General features: G+C 41.0%; 1 protein-coding gene and 1 long non-coding RNA gene across 3 annotated transcripts in view; one reads left to right on the top strand and one right to left on the bottom strand.

Annotated features, from left to right (window-relative positions):
- LOC126412231 (uncharacterized) overlaps window positions 1-15440 on the top strand; it is a 64222-nt gene extending 48782 nt beyond the window's left edge. Inside the window, exons 2-3 of the long non-coding RNA XR_007575262.1 lie at window positions 14775-14944; window positions 15309-15440. This is a non-coding gene — a long non-coding RNA (uncharacterized LOC126412231). The remainder of the gene's footprint in view (window positions 1-14774; window positions 14945-15308) is intronic.
- Window positions 1-25636, bottom strand: part of LOC126412228 (DNA repair protein complementing XP-C cells homolog) — a 125610-nt gene that overhangs the window by 47407 nt on the left and 52567 nt on the right. The window contains exons 3-4 of one of the 2 annotated variants that reach the window (XM_050081718.1): window positions 18676-18898; window positions 7608-7776 (exon numbers count right to left, since the gene is read on the bottom strand). In XM_050081718.1, coding sequence (XP_049937675.1) covers window positions 7608-7776; window positions 18676-18898 — 392 coding nt within the window. Of the gene's footprint in view, window positions 1-7607; window positions 7777-18675; window positions 18899-25047; window positions 25204-25636 lie in introns of those variants that run through there. The other variant, XM_050081719.1, reaches the window with a different exon arrangement.

Consider the following 25636-nt stretch of genomic DNA (forward strand, 5'->3'; position numbering starts at 1 on the left):
AGCTTCAAACCAAAGAGGATGCATACAGAAGTAAAGAGGTATATAGCATAAAGATAAACACAACTATGTAGGATGAAAAGATGCATGAATGGCTAAAGAGGACAGGGAAAGAGGAGAAGACTGAAGAGTAAATGGGAGTGAGGTTGTTTAAAGTAGGTTCAGGCCAGGGGGATGGCGGGATGAAAGGATGTGTTGGAGTGCAAGTTCTCATCTCCACAGTTCCGAGGGACTGGTGTTGGGTGGGAGAAGCCAAATGGCACATACAGTGTAGCAGGTTCCTAGGTCCCTAGAATTATGCTGGAGGGCATGCTCTACTACTGGGTATTGGACATCTCCTAGGCGGACAGTTCGTCTGTGTCCGTTCATGCGCTCAGCCAGTTTAGTTGTTGTCATACCGATGTAAAAGGCTGTGCAGTGCAGGCATATCAGCTGATAAATGACGTGTAGTTTCACATGTGGCCCTGCCTTGAATTGTGTATGTTTTACCAGTAGCGGGGCTGGAGTAGGTGGTTGTGGGGGGATGCATGGGGCAGGTTTTGCAGCGGGGTCGGTTACAGGGGTAGGAACCGTTGGGTAGAGAAGGTAGTCTGGGAATATTTTAGGGTTTGACAAGGATGTTATGGAGGTTAGGGGGGCGACGAAAGGCAACTCTGGGTGGTGTGGTGAGAATTTTGTCAAGGGATGATCTCATTTCAGGGGTTGACTTGAGAAAGTCATATCCCTGGCGGAGTAATTTGTTGATGTACTCGAGGCCAGGATAATATTGGATGACAAGGGGGATGCTTTTGTGTGGTCTGGGGGTAGGAACATTGTTGTTGGACGGGGAGGAATGTATTGCTCGGGAGATCTGTTTGTGGACAAGGTCTGCAGGATAGTTGCGGGAGAGGAAAGCACTGGGTTGTGAGTAACTGAATCCACTTTCCCTTCTTCCCTTTCTTTCCCCTCTCTCCTCCCTGATGAAGGAACAAAGTTCCGAAAGCTAGGAAAGTAAATTTTCGGTTCTGTTTTTTGTGTATCTATCGGCTGTACTGAGCTGAGGTAAGTACTGGCCAGCCCCTCTATCTCTTTGTTAGTATTTGTTAAGTAAGTTGCGCAGTGTACATAAAATTTCACAATACATTCACAACTAATGTTCAAAAATGTCTCCACCGAGTTCAATACATTTAGCTGCACGTCTATGAACAGATTTTGTTACTCACTTCAGTTTCACAGGATTGTTCTTAATTTTGTCTATTACATTCATAATGGGAGGAAGTCATGCCTCACTTGTACTGACATTGTCCTCATAAACTATGTGACTCATCCATCCCCAAACACAAAAATCCATTGGTAATAAACTGGGCAATCTGTGTGGCCACAGACGTGTAGCACCACGACCAATCCATTTCTTGGGAAATGTTCATTTAAATGTGTATTAGCGGCATTGATGAAATGTGGAGGTGAGCTGTCCTGTTGAAAATACATTTGCAATCGTGTAGCAAGTGGGACATCTTTGAGTAAGCAGGGCATTTCTTCTTGAAGGAATTGTAAGTACGTCTCACAGGTTAAACGTCCTGGGAAAATGAATGGTCCAATAAAGTGTGTGTTGATTGTACCACACCACATGTTTATGCTATCACTGCTTGAAACTGCGTTGCACTATTGCATGTCGATTTGCTTCACGCCATACTTCTCGCTATGTAAATTGTTTAGACCATCTCGAGTAAAATGTGCCTCATCAATAAATAAAATTTATTTGTGTAACTGCCAAGCAGCGTTTAACTAGTTGCAAAACTCCAAGTGAGGGGCAGGATCTCCCGAATGTAAATGATGCACTTTTTGTTAATGGGAAGGATACAGATTATTGTACTTCAGTGTACGCCATATCTTAGGTTGTGAAATGCCTAATTGTAGAGAGATACGTCATGTACTGGTACCCAGGCTACGTTGAACAGCATTCATAATATCATCATCATCTTCACGTATCGAGTGCTCATACTGATTATAAACGCTAGGTAGAGAACCTGTCTCCCGTAACATTCGAAATACTCCGCTAATGGTTCATACATTCTGAATCCTCCGAGTTGGATAATGTACACAATATTCGTTAACTTCAGCTATAGCATTACCGTCACATTTGCCATAAATAAACTCCATAACTCCATATCGGCTTATTCCTCTGTTGTAAATTTGAAAGGCATCCTTATTTCATAAATAATGTACAAGCTACAACAGTTACTACATGGTTTCACTTAAATACACTGTTGTTGTTATGTTCTTTCACTGAGCAATACAGAAAACTAATGTGTTACATCTTTTATAATACTGGCGTTAGGAAATGACAAACAACTCACTAACAGTTGCCAACAATGACAAACTTTTCTACATTCTTAACAGAAAGTAAACAAATTTAATTGTATAATAATCTTTGCTTCTCTGGATATTCTGGAAAACTACTGCAGATACACATCTGGGATTTGATTCACCAGACCAATAATAACAAAGTAAAAGGAAATCATGATTTACTCTAACCTTGTACAGTTTTGCAATGGCTTCATATTAGTGAAGTTGCTAAATTTCAGACAAATCTTTTATTAGCGGTATCTCATAACTAAACATTTGTAGACCTATGTTTATATGAACCTTTTTCTTTAGTTTTACTTGTAGAATAACATATTAAAATATTTGCAAATCTTTGTGAATCACCCTGTATAAGAAACGAATTACAATAATCTCTCTCTCCCTCTCTCTCTCCCCATCTCCATTTCCTCCAACTGCCCATATCTCTGTTCATCTCCATCAACCACTCCTCACTCTAGCTCATCTCCTCCAACTGCCCCTTTCTATGTCCACCTCCTCCAAAACCCCTCTCTCTGCTCATCTCCTCCAAACACTCTCTCTTTCTCCCTGTCCATCACCTTCAACCCCCTCTTTCCCTGTCTATCTCCTTCAACTGCCCCTTCCCCCCTCTACCAGTCCTCCAACTCCCTCTTTCTCTGTCCACCTCCTCCAATCCCCCCCCCTCCCCCTCTGTCCATTTACTCCAATTGTCCTTATCTCTGTTCGTCTCCTCTAACCCTCATTTCTATGCCCATTACTCCAAACCCCTCTTTTTCTGTCCATCTTTTCCAACTGCTCCTCTCTCTTCCAGCTCCTCCAACTGCCCCTTTCTCTGGATGTCTCTTCCAACTGCCCCCCCCCCCCTCTCTCCATCTCCACAACTGCACCCCCCTCTCTCATCTCCTTGAACTACCCCTCTCTCTATCTGTCTCCTCCAATTACTCCTCTCTCTCTGTCCATCTCCTCCTCCTACTACTCTCTCTGTCCATCTCCTCCTCCTCCTACTAATCTCTCTGTCTGTCTCCTCCAAACAAACCTCTGTCTGTCTCCTCCAAACAAACCTCTCTCTGTCACATCCTTCAACCCCCCTGTCTCTATATGTCCTCTCCTCACACTTTTCTCTGGCCATTCTCTCCTCATTCCCCCTCTCTTTGTCCATGTCCTCTGACCCTCTGTCTGTCCAGCTTCTCTAACTCTCCCTCTCTCTGTCCATCTCTTCCAAGTGCTCCTCTCTCTTCCATCTCCTCCAAGTGACACTCACTCTGTCCATCTCCTCCAACTGCCCCTCTTTGTCCATCACCTCCAAATGCTGCTCTCCCTTACATCTCCTCCAACTGCCCCTTTCTCTGTCTGCCTACTCCAACTGCTCCCCTCTTTGTCCATCTCCTTCAACTGCCCCTCTCTCTGTCTGTCTCCCCGAAGTGTCCCTGTCTGTCCGTCTCCACCAGCTGCTTCTCTTTCTGTTTACCTCCTCCAATCCCCCACCCCTCTCTATATGTTTTGACTCCTCCTCCCTCCTTTCTCTGTCCATCCCCTCCACCCCCTTTCTCGGTTCATGTCCTCCAACCCCCTTCTCTGTGTCTGCCTCGTCCTTCCCTTCTCACTATCCATCTTCTCTCCCTCCTCTCTCTGCTTAGCTATGCCCATCCACACATACCCTCCTGGAAAGCATTCCAATGCTACCTGCAAACCATGCCTGTAGTGCAGGGTAGCCGAGATGTCAGCCCATTACATCCACACCTCCACCTTTGCTGTTGGGTGTCACCACATGTATTTTTATTTTCCTTCTGAGCTAGTTAACACATTTTGTCGGATCCTGTCCAGCATCCCCTCAAAAAATTGCTGGATGCTAATGTGCATCTGACTCATTAATGCTGTTGTATCAGACCTGTCTGTACCTTGACAATCCAAACTGCAGGAGGAACATGCTGTTTGTACATGTGTTCCTGCCCATTTAAGAGAAGCCTTTTGTCTAGACTCATTGTAGCCACAGTGATTTTGATGTGTGATATAGTAGAGTCTCTTTCTCCACTTGCGTTCCTCTGTTCAATTCATTACGATTGAAGGAGGTTAGGTTTGGTGCTGAATTAACTAACCTATTTCGAATGATGTTCGCTTGTGCTTACTTTTTATTCAATCCACCAGTACTATGAACAGATAGATGGAGTTGTGATGTGAAGCCCGTTGTCACCTATTATTGCCAATTTGTTTATGGAAGATTTCGAACACGTGCCTGGGAGTGGTTGGCTGTGAAACCTGCATGTTCTTTCAGATATGTATACAGTTTGTTTGTTATTATCCTCATGGCAGTGAGAATTTGAACGACATTTTTGAACACCTGAATTCAATCCACTGAATATTTGTTTCATTATGTAGATGGAAGGATGGCTGCCTTCCCTTACTTGATGTGTTTGTCAGGAGGAAGGTGGGAGGTACGTTGGGACATACTATTAACTGGAAGCCTGCTCCCTCTGACTTTTACCTCCACTGTCAGGCTCAATGTGAAGGGGAAATTTGTACCTTGGTTCACAGGGCCCATGTCATCTCGGGCCCTGAGGGTTTTTCAGCTGAGTTGGCCCCTCTCGAAGTCACCATTCGTCAGAATGGTTACATTAAAAGACAGATCAGGCATGCGCTGTGCTCAACTGTGCACTGGCTGAGTGATGATAGTACCAAGGTGGCACCAAAGTCTATGGCCTTTTTGCCTTACACAGGGAGCAACATGGTTGGTCATATTTTGTGGAAATATGATGTGAAGTGTGTTTTTCGACCACCATCTAAGATCAGGGTGAAATGTAAAGACTGATCTTGGTTTGTGTACGGTGGATGTTTAGTGCATTCCTTGCAGTTGTGACATGTCATATATTGGCCTGACTACCAGGACTGTGACTGTCTGGTGTACAGTGTGTAAAACGGAAATGACCGTATGGCACCAGTGGCCAGGAGTTCCCAGGCGGTAAGTTCGGCTGCCAAGTGCAAGTCTTATTGATTGCGACGCCAGATTTGGTGACCTGCGTGTCAACTGTACAGAGTGCAATAAGTGGCACACGTGCTTACAACAGCCCCGCAAATGCGCCATTGCAGAACATTGTCTTGGCACCAATCATTCTATCGAATATAACAACACGGAGGTACTGGCATGCACTTCCAGCTATTGGGATAGTGTTATTAAAGAAGCTGTTGAAATTAAATTAGCAAGTAACCTTAGAAATAGAGGTGGTGATTTTTGTTTAAATTCTACACGGAATCCTGCTGTCTCCAAATGGTTCTAAGCACTATGGGACTTAACGTCTGAGGTCATCAGTCCCCCAGACTTAGAACTACTTAAACCTAACTAATCTAAGGACATTACACACATCCATGCCCGAGGCAGGATTCAAACTTGCGACCGTAGCAGCAGCGTGGTTCCGGACTGAAGCGCCTAGATCCGCTCGGCCACATGGACTGGCAATTCTGCTGTCTCCCTTCTCAAGAAACGGAAGTACAGAGTATACGCTAGCTCACCCATAGATTATTAATTTGACTATCAACAACTTCTGACATTGGTCACGTTTGGTTTGTGATGGCACCAGTGTTTACAGTGTGTGCAAGTGTTATCCTTTCAGAGTTTCTCTGAAAACTGAGGTTCTAAATTCCCTTGCATAGCACTTACTTGCTGCAGTTTTGCCCTGAAAATGGCAGGGTGTGCTCCTATCAAAATATTGGTAGTTGTAAACAGCATCACTCTGCTACATCCCATAAGTTGTCCGAACATTGTATACACTGGGAGAGACTCAGGTCTTTGTTTTGCCAGAAATGTTTCACCTCAATTTATTAGTGCATCATCAGTGGCCTGAAATACATATACATTATCATGTGCATTCAGCACTTTCAAATTACATATAGTACATGTAAGTTATCATCAGCTCTGATATACACACATTCTGTTTAACATATTCTACTATTTACTTTGTATGTTGACATTGTTCTACAAGAACTATTGCTGCACTGAAATTTAAGCGGCTGTTCTGTTTGTAGCACTAAACCTCATTTTCCAGCCAGCTGCACCAATTTTGGTGATGAGATACATCCATTTGTGGTTACTTTCTAGTGAAGGTATTGCTATTGGCAACTCTATCATGGCAAATTAAAAATAGGAAATACTATTTCCAAGAAATAGCAAGCCTTAGACAACTTTCTTGTATCCATTATCTACATGCAAGACAATGATACTGGTATACCAACCACATTTCAGACTTTAACTGTCTTCAACACAGATGGGACATGAAACTAGGTCTCTTTCCCACATCTAAGGGTATCTCTCCTTCTGAAACTTCACTGTGCTGACTATGGTAAGATCCACCTTCCCTGCCACTGAATCATATCTAGGTACCACTGGCTATTCCAAAAGTGTCACTCCATCACTCCTCCTCTGTTCTGGCTTGTGAGCAGCAAAGGAAGATAGGAGATACACTGGAGTGGTTGCTTTTGACACATCATTTCTTCCAACTCAACAACAGCATTTTTGCAACTTCTGACCCAGGGATTAATCATTATTTATCTTACTCCTCTTTACACCTGAAATGGGACATTCCAGTTTTAAATTATCTGTCTCCAATATCGTCTTCTGCCTGTGTTTCAGCAATGGACACTTCAATGATTCCTCCTCCACCACCATTCTGTTCTTACGTGTAAACCTTGATAAATTTATTATGGTACGCATCTCAATGGTTGAAATATAGCTAAAGAAAAAGATACCAAAATTACTATATGCCTATATGTTGCTCGTACAGTAATATTTCTTGCCCAACATCACCTATGTCACATACAGCTTTTGGGGAGGGAGGGAGGGAGGGAGGGAGGGAGGGAGGGAGGGAGGGAGGGAGGGAGGGAGGGAGGGAGGGAGGGAGGCAGGTAGATATCACTCTGGCACCACCACAAAATGTTCCCTTTCTCATTCACCTGTCTTGTTATGTGTACACTGCTCTAGTATACATAGGGTATAATGACAAGACCAACACAATATCCAACGTGAATGACTACATTTGGATAATTTATCTGAACTACTACTAGTGTAGGGCATTAAATGTTTCCAGACAATTACAAGTTTTATTACTAACACTGTACTTTCTAATGTAGCTAATGCTTTGAGAATTAATGAAAATGTTCGAAAGTAATCACTAATACAAATATTATATGTAATTCTGATGAAAACCCTAATTAATAAATTATAAATATACTGAATACCTTACCTTGATGCCCAACCAATGTTGGAATTACATGATTACGTAAGTGTTTAATTTACTTACTTTGCATGTGGACAGTGCCTCCAGGCAGCATGCTTGGTTTATACAGTTCCACATTGCCATATGCAGACCTTGGAACCTTGCCATCAACAGCAGTAGGTGGGACATAGTCTTCAACTTGCCAAGGCCCAAAATACTCCACTGGAACACCTTTGATGATTTTACGATTTATCTAATAACAAACAGATGACAATGGAGTATGAGGTAAGTGATCTCAAAGTGTAAAACTAAAACTGGAAACAAGCATATCACCAAATAATTATTCCAATGCAGTTTTGATTAGTAATTGAAGTAACAGACAACTGTTGTGATCACATCAATATGAAATCTACAGAAAACGTACATATCTCAAACTCTGGGGAAAAATATCCAATATACTCGGGCTTTAGACAAAAACAAAAATGATAATACCAATTCTAGCTTTCAGAATATTGGTTCTCTGTACCCCCCACGACTGGAGCAACAGAATCTTGTTTTCTGCCAGAATTTTGATGACATTTCATTGAGCCCTGAGATGAAACATATCTTCCTTGTCTTAAATACAATAGTGTTCCACCAACTACCTGACGTGCACAATATGCTGGTCTGCCCCTATTCCAAATCTGCAATGTAAGCATATTGTCATATTGCTGGTTTGGTTGTGCAGTATCTCTGCGAGTAGCTGCATTCTGCAGAGTTGAGCAAGCGACACAGAGCTGTTATGTTGTGGATAGCTCTGCATGGGAAAGGTATTATTATGGAAGTTCAAGTACAAGTACTATTGTTGTGAAGTAATGAGATATGGAAATGGATTCAGTGAAAGTGCATAAAGAAGTAAATAAGTATGAGCAGTAGCACCGATAACATATTTTGAGTATCCACCCGTTTGCATGTCGTAACGTACAATATCAATCATCTGCGCCATGTTCGGCCTCCCACAATGAACTAATGTGATCAGTAAAACAGTTACCACAACGGAATGCAATCAAGTGCCAGTGTCTCGTAGCGAGTGCGAGAACTTGTGTTCGGTCATTGCGTTTCCGCATCAACAATCAGCCACGTCACGACGGTTACACCCATGCTCATACAAGTGAGAACTGTGAAATGTAAATTAACTTTTATGAACAGTTTTATATTATTACAGAGTGCCAAGAAGGACTGGTACCAGATATCTGTGTATATGTGACGAGCTTAAAAACTTGCGTTCGACCATTTGGCTTCGCATCATCAACAATTACCCACGTCATGTTGGTTACGCATACGCTCGTCGAAGTGATAATTGTGGATGGATTATCACCAAGAATGTTAATTGGCATCAACATGACTTAGAGAGTAATCAGTGCAACCTGTGATTTTCTTATCATCTCAGAAAGTAATTATTCATTCCAGATGTAGGACAGTGTTGTGTTTAGCACTGAGTGGCTCCCCAAACCCACTTGCATATTTAAATACGTAATTTCAAGCAAGCCAGCAGCAGTGTGGAGCAGAACAATGGGACCTGCACGGGAGTATCGGATATGTGGTGTGGACAGGGCACACGTCAAAGAGAGAAACAGTTTAAGGGTCACTCACCAGATGTACACCAGGTGTGCTACAATCTCATTGTGCCCTGTGATCAGACGTATCTTCCCTACCTTAAATACAATAGTGTTCCACCACCTACCCAACCAACCTGCACAATATGCTGGTTTGCCCCTATTTCGCATCTGCTCCTGTTCCCTTGCTCGATTGCTCAGCTCACTTCGGTAGATCTCGATCCCACTACTACGTATCTGCTAGACCAAGAAGGAGCCTCCCCAAAGAAGGTGCTAAACATCATTATCATATTTCGCCATTTCCTGGGCAACAGTAATTCACTGGCTAATCTTCCAACCAGTGCTGCATCAAAGCTAACATGGTCACTGCACTAGTAAATTCAAATGGTCATCCTCAAGGCCCCAAAATTCTGACAATGGGCACAACCTTGAAGAACTGTGACCTGAATATCGAAGGAATTTCTAAAAACAAATGTGAATATCTCTCATGTCTATGCAGTGAGAATAATGTGGACATAATTACTCTATAAAAAATACACATAAAAGATGACAGTGATCTCCAAAGCAGATGAAAAATTCCAGGATATAGACTGGTAGATTCTCTTCACGACAAACACCATGGGTACAGAATAGTAACATATGTGAGGACAGACATAGCTGATTACAGAGTGGTTTCCAAGGACTCTACAGACAACATTTTTATCTTGGCAGTGATGACATGCAGGACTATTACTGTCAACATCTAAACTTCCAATAGTGATCTGGCACACACTCCCATTCAGACTTTTTACTGACCCTGCCATCTATGTTGGAGACTTTACTAGCCACCACCATGATTGGGGATATAAGGCTATTGATACACAGGGCAACATCTTACATGATTGGCTGTCCTTGAATAACCTCTACTTGGTTTTTAGTGCAAAGAACAAAGGAACATTCTGATCAGCAAGATGGCAGAAAGATGCCTCACCAGACCTATGCTTTATCACTAATGGTCAAGCTAATGGAAATGAACTGGCAAACAGGAAAATTATACCAGTCTTTTCCATAGAGCCAATATAGGTCTATTCTCATTTATTATGGCTTCCAGATACCATTAGTAAATTCAACTGCTAAAGCTCAATGGAATAAAAAAGAAAGCAAGAAACAACTCTCCACAACATGTTCACAAACTCGACGAGATTGTTGACCTCATTCCTGTGCAAATTACGAATTATGAAACATTTACTAAAGCTGTTAAAGAGGCAGCAAACAGAACAATACTCATAGGACACAGGAAACAATACATCCCAGGATGGTCCTATGAGTGTGATGAGTTATGCGAGGAATATCAACTTGCAAATTCAAATACAACAGCGGATGAACTTCTTCAAGCTCTGAATGATCACAAAAGAAGGAAATGCGAGAAGCTATAGAGAGCCTCGACTTCACCCATTTGAATAATAAAAGTGCACAGTTAATGAAGAAATTGTGTCAGATTCAAAGCCTGAGAGATGCCAACACATCACACCAAACGAAGTTGCCACACACTTGTTGCAGAATTCTAAGGCAGCTAAGAACAAAAACTGCACTAGACTTGTGGAGACACAGTTATGATTCAATCGCTCACACCTAGTCCCTCATCCAGAGGTCTCATGCGAGTTCACAACCGATGAGCTGGAGGAAGCTTTAGCAAGTGTCCGTACAAACAAAGCAGTTGGTTTCAACTAAATGTATCCAGAGTTCCTGAAAAATATGGGCAGAGGCTGCTGTATAATATGATACAGATCACTGGAAAATTGCCAACAAAATTTAGGGCTGCAAAAGTAATCGCTGTCAAAAAAACCAGGTAAAGATGGCAGTGAAGCTCACATTACCGACCCATATTGCTACTTAGCATAGTTTATAAACTATTAGGAAGAATGTTGTTAAATTGAATTCAAGCATTAATTGACAAAGTAACTCCACTGCATTGTGCCGGTTTTCGAAAGAGTCGCAGTTGCTGTGATTAGGTATTGTCACTAACATCTTTCATCGAAGCCGGGTACCAATGCAAATTAAAGACTACAGTAGCATTTGTTAATCTCGGGACTGCATTTGACACCATACAGCATCATGGCATGCTACTTAAATATGCAGAAATCATACCACGTAAAAAGTTGGGCTCAGCAGCCAGTGACCTTGGTGATGTGTGTGAGAGGTGTGTTTGTGTTTTGCCTAAATCTGACGAAGGCCATGTTGGCTGAAAGCTCACTTTCTGACAGTGTGTTTGTGGTGTCTATCTACGACTCAGCATCTCTGCTATATGACGAGTTACCGCTGTCCTTTTCATAATACTGCAACAAGTAGAAAGTTAGTTAATTTAATGGATAGCATGCTCAGCAACAGATGATTTCAAGTATTCCTTAGAGACAAAGGAAGCAGATGGTGAAGGCTGAATAATGGGCTACCGCAGGGCTGCGTGTTATCACCATCGCTTTTTAATCTTTATACCCGCAATATGTCAAACACTAGCACTAAAAAGATACAATCTGCTGAAGACCTAGCACTACATTATTAAGCAAGAAAGCTGTAAGAGTGTGAAGGATCTTTGACCACAAATTTACCCATTTTGGGCTACTACTCCAAGAACTGGAGATTGAAGCCAAATCGATCTAAAATGGAGAGAAATGATGTTTATCATCTTAATAAACATGAGGCACATTGCAAATTAAATGTCTCCAAAAATGTCTTCCTGGAACATAACCTATACCAAAAATACTTTGATACTTTGGGGTCATTTTAGACTGGGCTCGTACTTCTAGGAACCATTTAGAAAACGTAGCAAAAAAAGTGAACACAAGAACTGACATTGTCAGAAAACTGGCTAGGTCAGTTACATTGTGTGAATAGGAAATTGGCAGTAAAGTGTTGCCTGCAGGGAACAGAAAGGTTAAGTGTGATAATTTTGCTGGAACCTCCACTCATTTTCTCAATCTAGCACTGACTGCTAGCTTTTAATATACACTGACTGCTAGCTTTTAATATACACTGACTGCAAGCTTTTAATATACATATAATTGACTACTTCAGACTGTAGGCTCTTTGTTCATCATAATCTACATTTTGGTAATGAAAAGTCCTGGGTGGAATAGAACTAATGGCTGGAACAAAGGTTAAGGTATTAAATTGTCAACAGACACATAAATAAGACAGAGAATGAAGGTATAATCTCTTAGGTTACCATGCTGCTTCATGTTTTTCTTCAATTTCTTCTACACAATTTATGTCTTGAAATTAGGAGTCATGTTTTCCTTGTTTATGTGGCAGATGTCAAGGGGTATAACAAGATATCAGACTGATTATATTATGGTATAAAGATTCAGGAGTCAAGTTAAGGACTGCAAAGGTCTGCCGATGTTGAAACTGATAGTGATTAGGAGTCATCAAAGAGGGAGGCATAGGATAGGTGGCCACGCATGGCAGATACAGAGCATGTATATCTGCTGAGAAGTCACAGCAGTAGTTCTGCAGCTTCTGCATACAGACTCTCAACCTGGCTAGTGTAATAGGTGCAAGATGCCACATGGATGCCACAATGGTGGCATACAACGGCTGCTAGGTAAGACATGTGGGAGGACCAAGATGTTTTCCTATCAAGCAGGAGTCTCAGGAATTTCGTAGTTTCAACAAATGGAAGAGCAACTGGCCCAAGATGTAAAGATGATGGGAGAAACCAATTGCGCAGCCAGAAATTAATACAAACGTTTTTGTTAGCAGAAACACGATAGCCACTGTCAATGCTCCATGAGTAAAGACAATCAAGACATTGCTGAAGATGCTGCTCAATGAGACAGGTCCGTGAAGAATGGCCGTGGATGGCAAAATCGTCAACAAAAAGGGAGCTGGAGATGCCCGGCAGGAAATGAAATGAAATGTCGTGTGGCTAGGGCCTCCCGTTGGGTAGACCGTTCGCCTGGTGCAGGTCTTTCGATTTGATGCCACTTCGGCGACCTGTGCATCGACGGGGATGAAATGATGATGATTAGGACAACACAACACCCAGTCCCTGAGCGGAGAAAATCTCCGACCCAGCCGGGAATCGAACCCGGGCCTTAGGATTGACAGTCTGTCAAGCTGACCACTCAGCTACTGGGGGCGGACGCCCGGCAGGAGACAGGCCTTTATAGGGTTAATGGTGAAAAGAGGACGACGCTCGGGATGGAACCCTGAGGCACACAGTTTTCCTGGATAAAGGTGTCTGACAAGGCAGAACCTACACGTACCTCAAAAACGCGGACTTTTAAAAATTCCTCAAGGAAATGGGGCACGCGGCCATGGAAGCCCCACGTGCAGAGTGTGGAGGAAAAATCTGTGATGAAATAATGGAGCTGTTTTGTGAATGAATAAAGAGAATTATCATAAGTGATATCAAACAGGTCGAATATTTCTCTATAATAGTAGATTCTACTGTGGACATTTCACATATTTATCAATTATCTTTCGTATTAAAATATGTAACTAGAGTGGTGAGCCTGTTGGATGTTTCCTTCTATTTTTACCAAACCTGGTACACAAGTCCGAAAACTTAGCTGAGGCTGTACTGAAAGTCCCGGTCTACAAATTCCAATCATATTACTGACTGCAGAGACGAGTCATACGACAATGCAAAAAACTTGTCAGGAACCTACACAGGTTTGAAGGCACACATTAAAGAATGAAATCCGAAAGCACATTTGTTCCTTGTGCAGCACATTTTTTGTATTTAGTCAGCCCTAGTGCTACAAGCTGTTATCAGGAAGCATGTTTATTTTTTAATTTAGTGCAGAATGTTTATAATTTTTCCCTGGTTCAACACAATGCTGGGATCAACTTTTTTCTTTCATGAAACCAAGAAGCAGAACAGTTAAATGTTTATCAAAATAATTTTGGTCGGCAAGAGAGGAAGCATGTGTTAAGTCTACAAGAAAATTGGGAGAGTGTGATCACTGCTCTCACACATGTTACCAATAATACCTGTGAGGAACCATTTGCATGAAATGAGGCTTCAGCTTTACTAAATCAACTCAGCAGACCAGAAACAACAATCATGATGACAGTTTGTAAGGACATATTCCAGAGATTAATAGTGTAAATGTGAAATTGCAAAGTGTAAATACTGATATTGAAATAGTGCATGAATTATATGAATCACTTGTAGGGTTTATTAGCTCTATTCGTGGCATGTTCAACTGTTATGAAAATAAATCCACAGAGAGTACGATTGATATGGGCAACGAATGCACTTATAAAAGCTCAAGGAAATGCAAACTTCATGCCGATGAAGTAGTAGACACTGAAGAAATTGTTCTGACTAGTAGGGAGAACTTCAGAGTTGAAACACTTTTCCCAATACTTGACAACTTGTAAGCTGAATTACACTGTTAGACTCCTTTATAGATTTCAGTAAACTTACAAAGGTTCACCAGACGTTATTTCTGAACACACAGTAAAACTCCAAGTATCATACGAAAGTGATTTAGAACCTTGCTTCACAAGTGAATGTGTACATTTTGTGGCACTTTTGAAATCTTGTGAGATTGGTGATGTACCAGTCAAAATGAATAAATTCCTATGAAAGAAACGAACACTGACCTTGCTCTTTTAATGTTTCTATGTACAGCACTTACAACTTGTTCAGCAGAATGCTCGTTTTCAGCTCATAAAAGGCTGAAATCATGCCTGCATTTTTTCTTGCCTGGGGAGAGACTGAACATTGTGTCCATTATTCACATCAAAGCTGACCTCCTAACTGATGACCATCTCAGCTATGAAGACATGATTAACAAGTTTGCTGCCATTAAAGCCAAATGCAAACTTTCCTGACTGGTAAGTTTTGTTTATTTCTTCACATTAGTTTCAAAAATTTCAGGTTATAATGTGATTTTTTATTATCAATTAAAACATTGATTGTGATTTAAAGACTACACAATTATTATTTAAGACATATTTTTGGAAGGGAACACACATTACAGTGTGCCTAGGGTGCAAAAATTATAAATCCACCGCTGCCCTTCATGCTGTCACAGGTCATTTCTTGGACATTTCCAATGGGTTGTTGTTTCGCAGTCCATGCCTTGGAGCATCATGCACCTACCCTATTGCAAGCTGATCGTCCCACTTACACTCTGCTGCGAGTGGAGAGTGTCTTATGTAGCCATATGCTCACGCTAATGCTGTGCCTCTGTTGTAGGTGTCTCCCTGTCTACTGGCTGCCCGTACGTGTTTTGCTGAGGCAAGCTCCACTGCCCAGTGTCAACACATGCCACCAAGATCCATCTCAGCAGCTGTATGAGTATTAGCTGAATAAAATATGATGATGATATTGCAACATTTCTGATTACAAGACCGCACACCATCCTACGATATCATCCTGACATTTACAGTGTCAATACCTGCTGCACAATCTTGGTACCATAATTAAAAAAGGGCATCCGTCGCTAATAGAAGAGGTACCAGAAAGAACAAAGAAATGATATCAATGAAAAAATAAATAAAATATAAACAAACCACTCAGAAATTAAATTAACTGAACATGTAGGAAACCTAAACAAGAATGATTCCAGGATAGAGATCAAGAGATATACAAAAAAATAAAAAATAAATACTGTTACTTAGTTGCTGCACAGAGAGAAACAATATTTTTACGGGGTATAGAACAAATAGAAAATTACAGTGAAAAAGATAACTTATTAATGGAAGCAGAAAGTAAGGGCAGAATAAGGAAACAAGCTTTTGGAAAAGCTTGATAATTCCCCAGAAGAAATTAGGCAAATTAGAAATGAGGACATAAAGAAAGATAATGTTTGGGGAGTTTACATTCTTACTTCTGTACTTCCAAAAGCTCAACTACATATACTGAGTGAGGTAGTACGATGGTTCAAAGCCGCATCTGGCCATCCTGATTCAGGTTCTCTGTGATTTCCCTACATCACTTTAGGCAAATGCCAGGATCGTACCTTTGAAAGGGCATGGTCGACGTCCTCCCCATCCTTTCCTATCCTGGGACCGATGACCTCGCTGTTTGGTCCCCTTCCCCAAAACCAACCAACCAACCAACTACAGAGCACTGCAAATTATATGCAATCATGTTCCTCACCGAAACGCTATTTCACTGAGATACACCACTAAGACTAATTTTATTATGATCAGGCTAACTGCCCACAGCAAACACATCAACAAATCTATCAGTACTGTTTTGTTGACCAGATGCTACATAAGGGCATTACAAAAACGGATTTTGTTTAACACCTATCTGTGATATCGCACCATCATATAAAACCGTATTTGGATAGTGAGACTGAATCAGAATGAGCTTCACAAATAATGACAATATAGAGGTGGCACTGATTGCAGACAGACAAAAAGGTCCTTCATCTGTTGCTACTCCTCCCTGCACTTTCCATTGTTTGACTTCACAAATAATGAGATATTTGTCTCACCTATTCTCCATGACGAAGAAATAAAAACTCTGAGATTCGCCGATGACATTGTAATTCTGTCAGGGACAGCAAAGGACTTGGAAGAGCAGTTGAATGGGATGGACACTGTCTTGAAAGGTGGATATAAGATGAACATCAATAAAAGCAAAACGAGGATAATGGAATGTAGTCGTATTAAGTCGGGTGATGATGAGGGAATTAGATTGGGAAATGAGACACTTAAAGTGGTAAAGGAGTTTTGCTATTTGGGGAGCAAAATAACTGACGATGGTCGAAGTAGAGAGCATATAAAATTTAGACTGGCAATGGCAAGGAAAGAGTTTCTGAAGAAGAGAAATTTGTTAACATCGAGTATAGATTTAAGTGTCAGGAAGTCATTTCTGAAAGTATTTGTATGGAGTGTAGCCATTTATGGAAGTGAAACATGGATGATAACTAGTTTGGACAAGAGGAGAATAGAAGCTTTCGAAATGTGGTAAGGAGAATGCTGAAGATTAGATGGGTAGATTATATAACTAATGAGGAGGTATTGAATAAGATTGGAGAGAAGAGAAGTTTGTGGCACAATTTGACTAGAAGAAGGGATCGGTTGGTAGGACATGTTCTGAGGCATCAAGGGATCACCAATTTAGTATTGGAGGGCAGCGTGGAGGGTAAAAATCGTAGAGGGAGACCAAGAGATGAATACACTAAGCAGATTCAGAAGGATGTAGGTTGCAGTAGGTACTGGGAGATGAAGAAGCTTGCACAGGATGGAGTAGCATGAAGAGCTGCATCAAACCAGTCTCAGGACTGAAGACCACAACAACATTCTCCATGACTTTCCCTGTGTTGCCATGCATCATATTTTCATTGCTCCCCATAAAGGATGCACAGTATAACAGCAACCACCCCCAAATTGTAGCTAATTTTCCTGAATAGCAAGCCTATCACCTTTGATTTAGTCCTTACCGCTGTCTGCCATGATCACACTTATTACTATATTGTTAAGTTTTCCTTGTTAGTTACTTTACTTATTTGCAGGAGGATCTGCAGCGAATTGATGCATGGTGCAGGGAATGGCAATTGAATCTCAATGTAGACAAGTGTAATGTGCTGCGAATACATAGAAAGATAGATCCCTTATGATTTAGCTATGAAATAGCAGGTCAGAACTTGGAAGCAGTTAATTCCATAAATTATCTGGGAGTACACATTAGGAACGATTTAAAATGGAATGATCATATAACGATGATCGTCAGTAAAGCAGATGCCAGACTGAGATTCATTGGAAGAATACTAAGCAAATGCAATCCGAAAACAAAGAAAGTAGGTTACAGTACGCTTGTTCGCCCACTGGTTGAATACTGCTCAGCAGTGTGGGATCCGTACCAGATAGGGTTGATAGAAGAGATAGAGTAGGTCCAACGGAGAGCAGCGCGCTTCGTTACAGGATCATTTAGTAATCGCGAAACCGTTACGGAGATGATAGATAAACTCCAGTGGAAGACTCTGCAGGAGAGACGCTCAGTACGGGCTTTTGTTGAAGTTTCGAGAACATACCTTCACTGTGGAGTCAAGCAGTATATTTCTCCCTCCTACGTATATCTCGCGAAGAGACCATGAGGATAAAATCAGAGAGATTAGAGCCCACACAGAAGAATACTGACAATCCTTCTTTCCACGAACAATACGAGACTGGAATAGAAGGGAGAACCGATAGAGGTACTCAGGGTACCCTCCGCCACACACCGTCAGGTGGCTTGCGGAGTATGGATGTAGATGTAGGAGGAAAATACAATACTTTCAGTTTGTTTTTACACAATTTCCAATTATCTTCAATACTTAGTTTTCATTTTAAAAAGATTGTTTTATATCTTATTTAACAGGAGAATTCATTTTCAGTTTCATTTTTCCTACCACTGAAACTGACAAAATCAAGAAATAAGAGTATTAATGTTTGTTGTGACTTCTGAAAATGTCTCCGACTGATGCGTTTAAACATATGTGAAGTGACACAGTTTCAATTTCTTAATTTGTTCTTTTACTGTTTGATAAGAAAAGTTAAATCTTATTTTACAACAGAAATATTAATACGTTTATATGTAGATTTATCTTAGATAAATTTAAAGTTCTTACACGGTCCCACCTTGGACGTCCCACTATCTTGTATGGTGTTTCACCAAGCCTTACTACTTTTGCTTCTCTCAGCCATTTTTCCCTATGGTACAATGTGTGGACACATTCCCTAGCATAAACAGGGTGACCACGAACGAACCCAAGTGTAGGTGCATCTGGAGGATATATGGCTTGGAACTTGAGCAGGTCTTTCTTCAGAACATAGAGGGGATGATTTTTGTACCTGTAACAAATAAGAACAACAATTCTTGCTAACAATGAGACCGTCTGTTACATTTTCTAACCACATATATTTGTAACTCAAGCATGGAGAGAGAGAGAGAGAGAGAGAGAGAGAGAGAGAGAGAGAGAGATATTAGCAGCAACTCCTGAAGAACGCTTAAGAGATAATAAGAGTAGTCAGAGGCATACAGGAAAAGGGGGGGGGGGGGGGGGGGCACACAAAGATTCCAGTTGTTCATGTACATGAAATTTAAGTAACTCTTTACAACTCAAAACTAGTGTTATTTTAACAGTGTTATGCAACAAAAATAAAATTTTGCAATGTCAACTGGCAGAAACAAATGTCCACTGGAATATTATGCCTGGTGTGCCAGATTTTTTATATAAATTTAAACTTCAGCCCATAGGTTACATGGTCATAGTAAAATACCATTGTAGATATGTAGGACAAGAAAACTATTGGTGTGGCAGTACTTAATGCCACAAGGGTAGTAAATGTAAGATTTTAGAAATTTGTAGAAATAACCAAAAATACTGGAGATGGGAAAGAGGAAAACACTGATGGCATTTTCATTTTGTAGTAAATGTATATGACATCTACATTATGACACAGTTCTGACACAAGTTTAGAAAATCTGTAAACGAGAGACAATGGCAAATGTGTGATCTTAGGAATATTACCCCGATAACTTAAGAGAAAACAGTGAAAAAGGCACTTCTCACTTTCAGGTAGACACCATGAAGGAAAAAAATACTTTAAAATTATGGGTCAAATTCTGTGAACACAATGCTATGATATGAAAATCTTGTGCACCACACCTACTGGCCGAAGGTGGATTACTGAACACCTCTAAAGGTATCCTCAAAGTGGAAAAATACATTATTACAACCACTAGTCACCACTGAAGAATTAAGTTTACTGTTGCAATGGAAGGGTTACTCTTGGTCTTCTTTTACTATGCTTGTCAGTTTTTAAAAACTGAACAGTTTATAGTGACAGCACTACCTCTATCTTCCTAGTACAAAAGGATAGTTTTCAGAATGTGTTGGAGAATGCTGCAGGCACCAGCAAGAGGTGACACAATAAATGTTAACCCTTAACCAGATTCGCGTACTGACCCATGTGGGTCATTCAGTACTGACTGGGCGCCATGTCATCCTCTTACAGTGGCTTCATTCAGATGCGGTACTGGGAGGCGTGGTGTCATGACACCACCTTCTTGGCTCTTGTCAGCTTCCTTGACACTGGTGTCACTACTCCTCACTCAACTAGCTCCACAATTTGCATCATGAGGATGATTCATTCCGTTCCAGTCCCTCCACAAAGGAAAAATCAACCAGGCCCTGCACATGGCAATCAAACAGGCTGGCTACTCAGCTACAGGGTGGACAACTAGTAAGTACTTCATACATTAAAGATCTATGTTGTGAGGAATGCAACTGCAAATCTAAATGAAAATTTTTGTATAACAAACTAACGAGAGAAACATTGAAGCAAGATTGCTTTCTGCACCACCATTAGTAGTTTGTTTTATGGGAAAACGGGGACATCCAATGAAGCACATTTTCATGTTTCTGGCTGTATAAACAAACAAAACATGCAATAATGGTCACCAGTGAACCCTAAGGAACTGCATGAAAAGCCCCTGCAGCCTCCTAAGGTGACAGTTTGTTGTGAGATGGTGCTTTCAGAATTGTAAGCCTGTACTTCTTTGGAAATGACAATGAACAAACAGTCACCATTTATTCAGAACATTAGGTGACTATGTTGGAAGGCTTTGTTGAACAAAAGTTACAACAGCTTGGCATTGACCCCCGAAACCAATGTTTCCAACAGGAGGGAGCAACAATCCACACTGGGCAAAACAGTATGGCTGTAGTTCATAAAATTTTTGTAATTCTTATCTCTCATTTCGGCAAAATCATTTGGCCAGCTCAGGTGCCTGACCACAGTGTATTATACTTTTGCTATGGAGGTTGCTGAAAGACCGTGTGTTCCACAGGCATATCACGAGTAACCAAGAACACAAGCAAGCCACTGGTGACAAAGTTTCAGTCACTGACGTGTATGATAACTTCAAGGAACATTTGCAGCAATGGACTTACGCAAACAGAGGGCATCTTCCTTATGTACCTTTCAAAAAATAACTTTGTATTGGTGGTAAATAAATTGTATACTTGTTCATATTTATAGACACTATTATTAATTTTCTCTTGCTTCCATGTATAACATAGGACTTGGTGAGAAATGTCTGTCTGCTCCACATCACCCTACACTTACACCAACATTATTATGTGGGAGGCATCATCTTTCAAGTTTTTAGTAAGAAGCATTGACACGTAACATGATAAGGTAACATTGTTTTCACACAAATAATAATAAACTAATCTACCCCAGTAACGAAAGATAACAGTTAAACAATATTATTCTACATGGGCATGACAACCAACAAGCTCTCTGTCTGCACCAATGGCCACTGACAAACTCTGGTCAAGAAACAGCTGAACCATCCCTTTGCCATCTTGATCCTTCCCACCAACACCAGTATTTCTTAATTGTGTACATGGGGAATTCCCTGCAATGCATCCAATGTTCCCTTAACCCCCCAGGCCTCCAACTTTGTAAGTCATTGTCCTTACCATCTAACCCCTTCCCTTTTCCCATTCCAGCACTACACAGCCGTCTACTCCACCAACACACCCAAATTCGTTTTGCTTCTCTCCTGTTGTCACCTCCTGTCGCCCCCCCCCCCCCCCCCCCCCCCCCTCCCCAGCTGCCCTCCGCCTAACTTCCTGGCTGCACCTAGCTGCCCTACCTTCTCTCCACCTCGTACCTGTATGCTTCCACAAGCAGCACTTCACTGTCCCGCATCCCTACACTGCTATCCGTCCCCCTCACTGACCAGCCTCCTCCTTACACCCACCACCCGATTGACTCTCCTATCATATGCTGCTGCTTGCAGTCTGGCCTCAGAAGTCAGAGACTGCAATAACGTGTGTGTGTGTGTGTTACATTTGCTTGATTGTGTGTGTGTGTGTGGGGTGAGGGGGGGGGGGGGGGCATAAAAATTGTTGAGGGAAACAAAGACTCGAATACAATAAGCAGTTTCAAATGGAGGTGGATTTCAGTAGTTACTTAGAAATACAGACGCTTTCACAGGATAGACTAGCTTGAAGAGCTTAATTAAACCAGTCCTTTGACTAAAGAAGAATAAGAAGAAGAAGAAGAAGAAGAAGAAGAAGAAGAAGATGAAGATGATGATGATGACAACCCATTTTCATCAGTCGTCACTATTATGTCGATAAACAGTATATTTTCTTGTGAGTTTTAGGAAATGGGGAGAGTATGGAAAATACTGTCCTCATCCCATCCACTAAGTCTCTTCTGACTGGGCTTCTGGGTGACTTTTCTGAACACTCCCCATTTCCTAGACCTCACCAATCCTTACCTTCACTTCTCTTCCTAGTCCTTCAAACGTTCTGCCAGAAGAAGGAGTTACTGGTTCTATAAGCTTGCAAATTTAAATACCTTTATGTGTGTGTTCTCCTGTCTGCTCGGTGAGTGGATTTTTTGATCTATCCAGTAATATTATATTTTCAAAAACTAATTATTTTTGTTGAGAATACATTTTCTGGAACAGCACACACACACACATCCTTTCAATTCAATTTCTACAATTTTCCAAACAATAGGGAATATAAATACTGATGTCCAATGTCAGTGACCCATATAGTTTAACAGGACCCAGATTCCTGTAATACTGGCAGCACGTATTTTCCGAGCACTGATAACTTATGGCCTTCGCTGTCATGAGTAACCATGAAGGATTTTGAATCATCATTTCTGCTGAGATACATCACACTTTTAATATACAGGGTGGACTACTTCAATCCATAACGCCAAATGGTTCGGAATACAGCAAAATGCTTTATCTGAAAGTTTTAGGTGACAAAGGGGCCCGAACATTGCTACTGATGGCTGTGACCTTGAACGTGATTTTTAAGATGATCTGGCAGTTAGGGCCCTTTTTGAAAATGAGAATCATAATATTTGATTTAAGACTTAAAAAGAGCAGCAAGTTTTACGTGTATAATGATACACTATTCCAGGTCATGGCAAGGTTTTGGTTGTAGTATGGAATAGAGAGAGATACAGCAAAACACAAGGTTAGATACAAATTGGAAGTGACATCCTGAGGGATGACATGCGAGGGGACTCACTCAATGGCTTATAAATCAATGATCTACATTTTATAATGTTTGTCTTGTCTCGCAAATGTCATAATAAACATTTACACATTGTCGTACATTTATTTTTCGCAAGAAATATGTTAATTAAAACTTAAAAGTTCAAATCTCTTTTCGAAATCCATCAGATATAGGGGGTTTCCATGAAACAAAACTCAGTCTTCGATAATTAGCTTTAAGAATATGGTTATTAGTAATTGTATGTGGCCCCTTATGCCCCTTCAAATTTGTATGTAAGATTGTATTTTGCCGGTTACTACAACTACTGCCACAACAGATGTGAGTTGGGCCACTATGGAAAGCATATTGTGTGCCAACATTCAAATGGTGCACCCCCAAGTTCCAGTCACTTGGTATGCCATGCGTGTGCACCGCTACTCCGACAACAACTGGCAGGGATAGTGTCTTTATAAGATCATGGATGGGCCTCCAGGCCCTGATGTTGATGTATTCCGTAAGTGTACACTGCTTGCATTATGTTCTTGTTGATCTCACTCCATAAATCTCACCACTTACATTGTATTTTTGTTTATGTTACTCCACAATCCAATACATTTATATTTCTTTTATGGCCATGTGTTTCCTTGTGTCCTTGTTAGAACACAAGTGGCAATGACTAAGGGTTGAAATTTTCACGTTTTTTTAATTCTGTGGTTCAGAGCTTCAATGGAGGCTTTAATCATGTTCCTTCTGCAATAACAGCAGGCACATATGGCTGAATTGGAATGATTGTTGGCTACATTGACCAATGCTCCGCCAGTGGTCATTCGCCCACCCCCGTTCCCACGCTATGACGAATCCACAAAGAGTGAGACACTTACAAGAACCAGTTTCATCAACAAATTGTACGGTTCCAAGTGACTGACATGGAGATCTGTAAAGTGCTTTTCTTATTATGGATACCCCTTGTATATATATCACTTAATGTGCCTCTTACCTCCTTTGCAAGAACCAGAGTCGCCTTTTTTTTTTTTTTGATGATACATGTTATTTTCTATAGTTCTATCACCACAGGCAGAAGAAGGTGATAATTGCCATGTGTGGAATTCTACCAATGCCACAAACAGCTGCAGCAACTGTACTGGGCTCGGGGGTCTCAGCTGCACGGCCTCAGTCATAAGTGTGGCTTTGTCATGGCTAAGGAATCTGATGTGGACACCATGGTCAGAGGCACAATCATTCATTCAGCCCCAGAGAAGGAGGTGCATCGCCATTCCCTTCAGCTTGAGGACCCTATGTTGGAAGAGGTTTTGAATATCGTGCAGTCATTCTAGGTCTCTCACACCGTGGGCCGCCAATTACAGGCTTGGAGTGATACCATCATTGTTGACAGCGTGCAGCCACGGTGCACAGAGCCTAGTGTACTGGGGGAAAAGGTGGCAGCTGGAGAAGTAACAATCCAACACACTGGGCTTTTTCTTTATTACTTGTCATTAGCCAACATTTGTTGAAATAGACAGCTTTCACATTACATTTGATAGTGAATCTAAAATTGGGAAACTAAGTACATTCAGATTACATCACATGAGGATAAAGCGTTATTCTCTACATTATAATTCCTTTACATCATAGTTACTCTCTACTACATTCCAATTCCTTAACATCATAGTTACTCTCACTCTCTACTACATTCCAATTCCTTTACATCATAGATACACTTATCAGCTAACAATTTGTGCAACTGCTTCTTGAAGGCATCACCTTGTAGGTCTTTCAGTGATGGTGGTAACTTGTTATATAATTTTAATCCTGTTTGTTTAAAGCTACTTTGGACCTTAGATAGCCTAGTAAAGTCTACATCAAGATTGTTTTTATATCTGGTATCATGTGAATGAACATCTGTTCTGGAAGGTAAGGTATGTATTTTTTTTTTTTTTTTGTTATGGAAAGAAGACACGTTTTTATACACAGAGAAGGTAATGTTAAGATATTAAGTTTCTAAAAGTGCTTTCGACATGATTCTTGGCTTTTAATACCTGTAATTGCTCTAACTGCTTTCTTCTGCCACATGAACACTGTCTGAGCACCAGATGAGTTGCTGCATAATTTTATTCCGTACTGTAAGAAAGATTCAAAGAAGGCATAATAAGAAGATAAAAGTTGTTTTCTGCTAACTAATGTTTTTAGTTTCCTTAACAAAAAGACTACTCTAGATAGTCTGGTATATAACAGTTCAGTGTGTGTATTCCATGTTAATTTCGGGTCCAGGTGGATTCCTAGAAGTCTTACAGAGTCAGACTCATTTAATTTTTCCTGTAGATTGTGCAAGAAGAAATACATAGTTTCAGTCTTGCTACTGTTGAGTATCAACTTGTTATTGTGGAGCCATACGGCAGACTTTTCAAGCATTACTTTTGTTTGAAACTTCCTGGCAGATTAAAACTGTGTGCCCGACCGAGACTCGAACTCGGGACCTTTGCCTTTCGCGGGCAAGTGCTCTACCAACTGAGCTACCCAAGCACGACCCACGCCCCATCCTCACAGCTTTACT

The sequence above is a fragment of the Schistocerca serialis genome, chromosome 7, assembly GCF_023864345.2.
Source record: "Schistocerca serialis cubense isolate TAMUIC-IGC-003099 chromosome 7, iqSchSeri2.2, whole genome shotgun sequence".
In the NCBI taxonomy this organism is placed as follows: Eukaryota; Metazoa; Arthropoda; class Insecta; order Orthoptera; family Acrididae; genus Schistocerca; species Schistocerca serialis.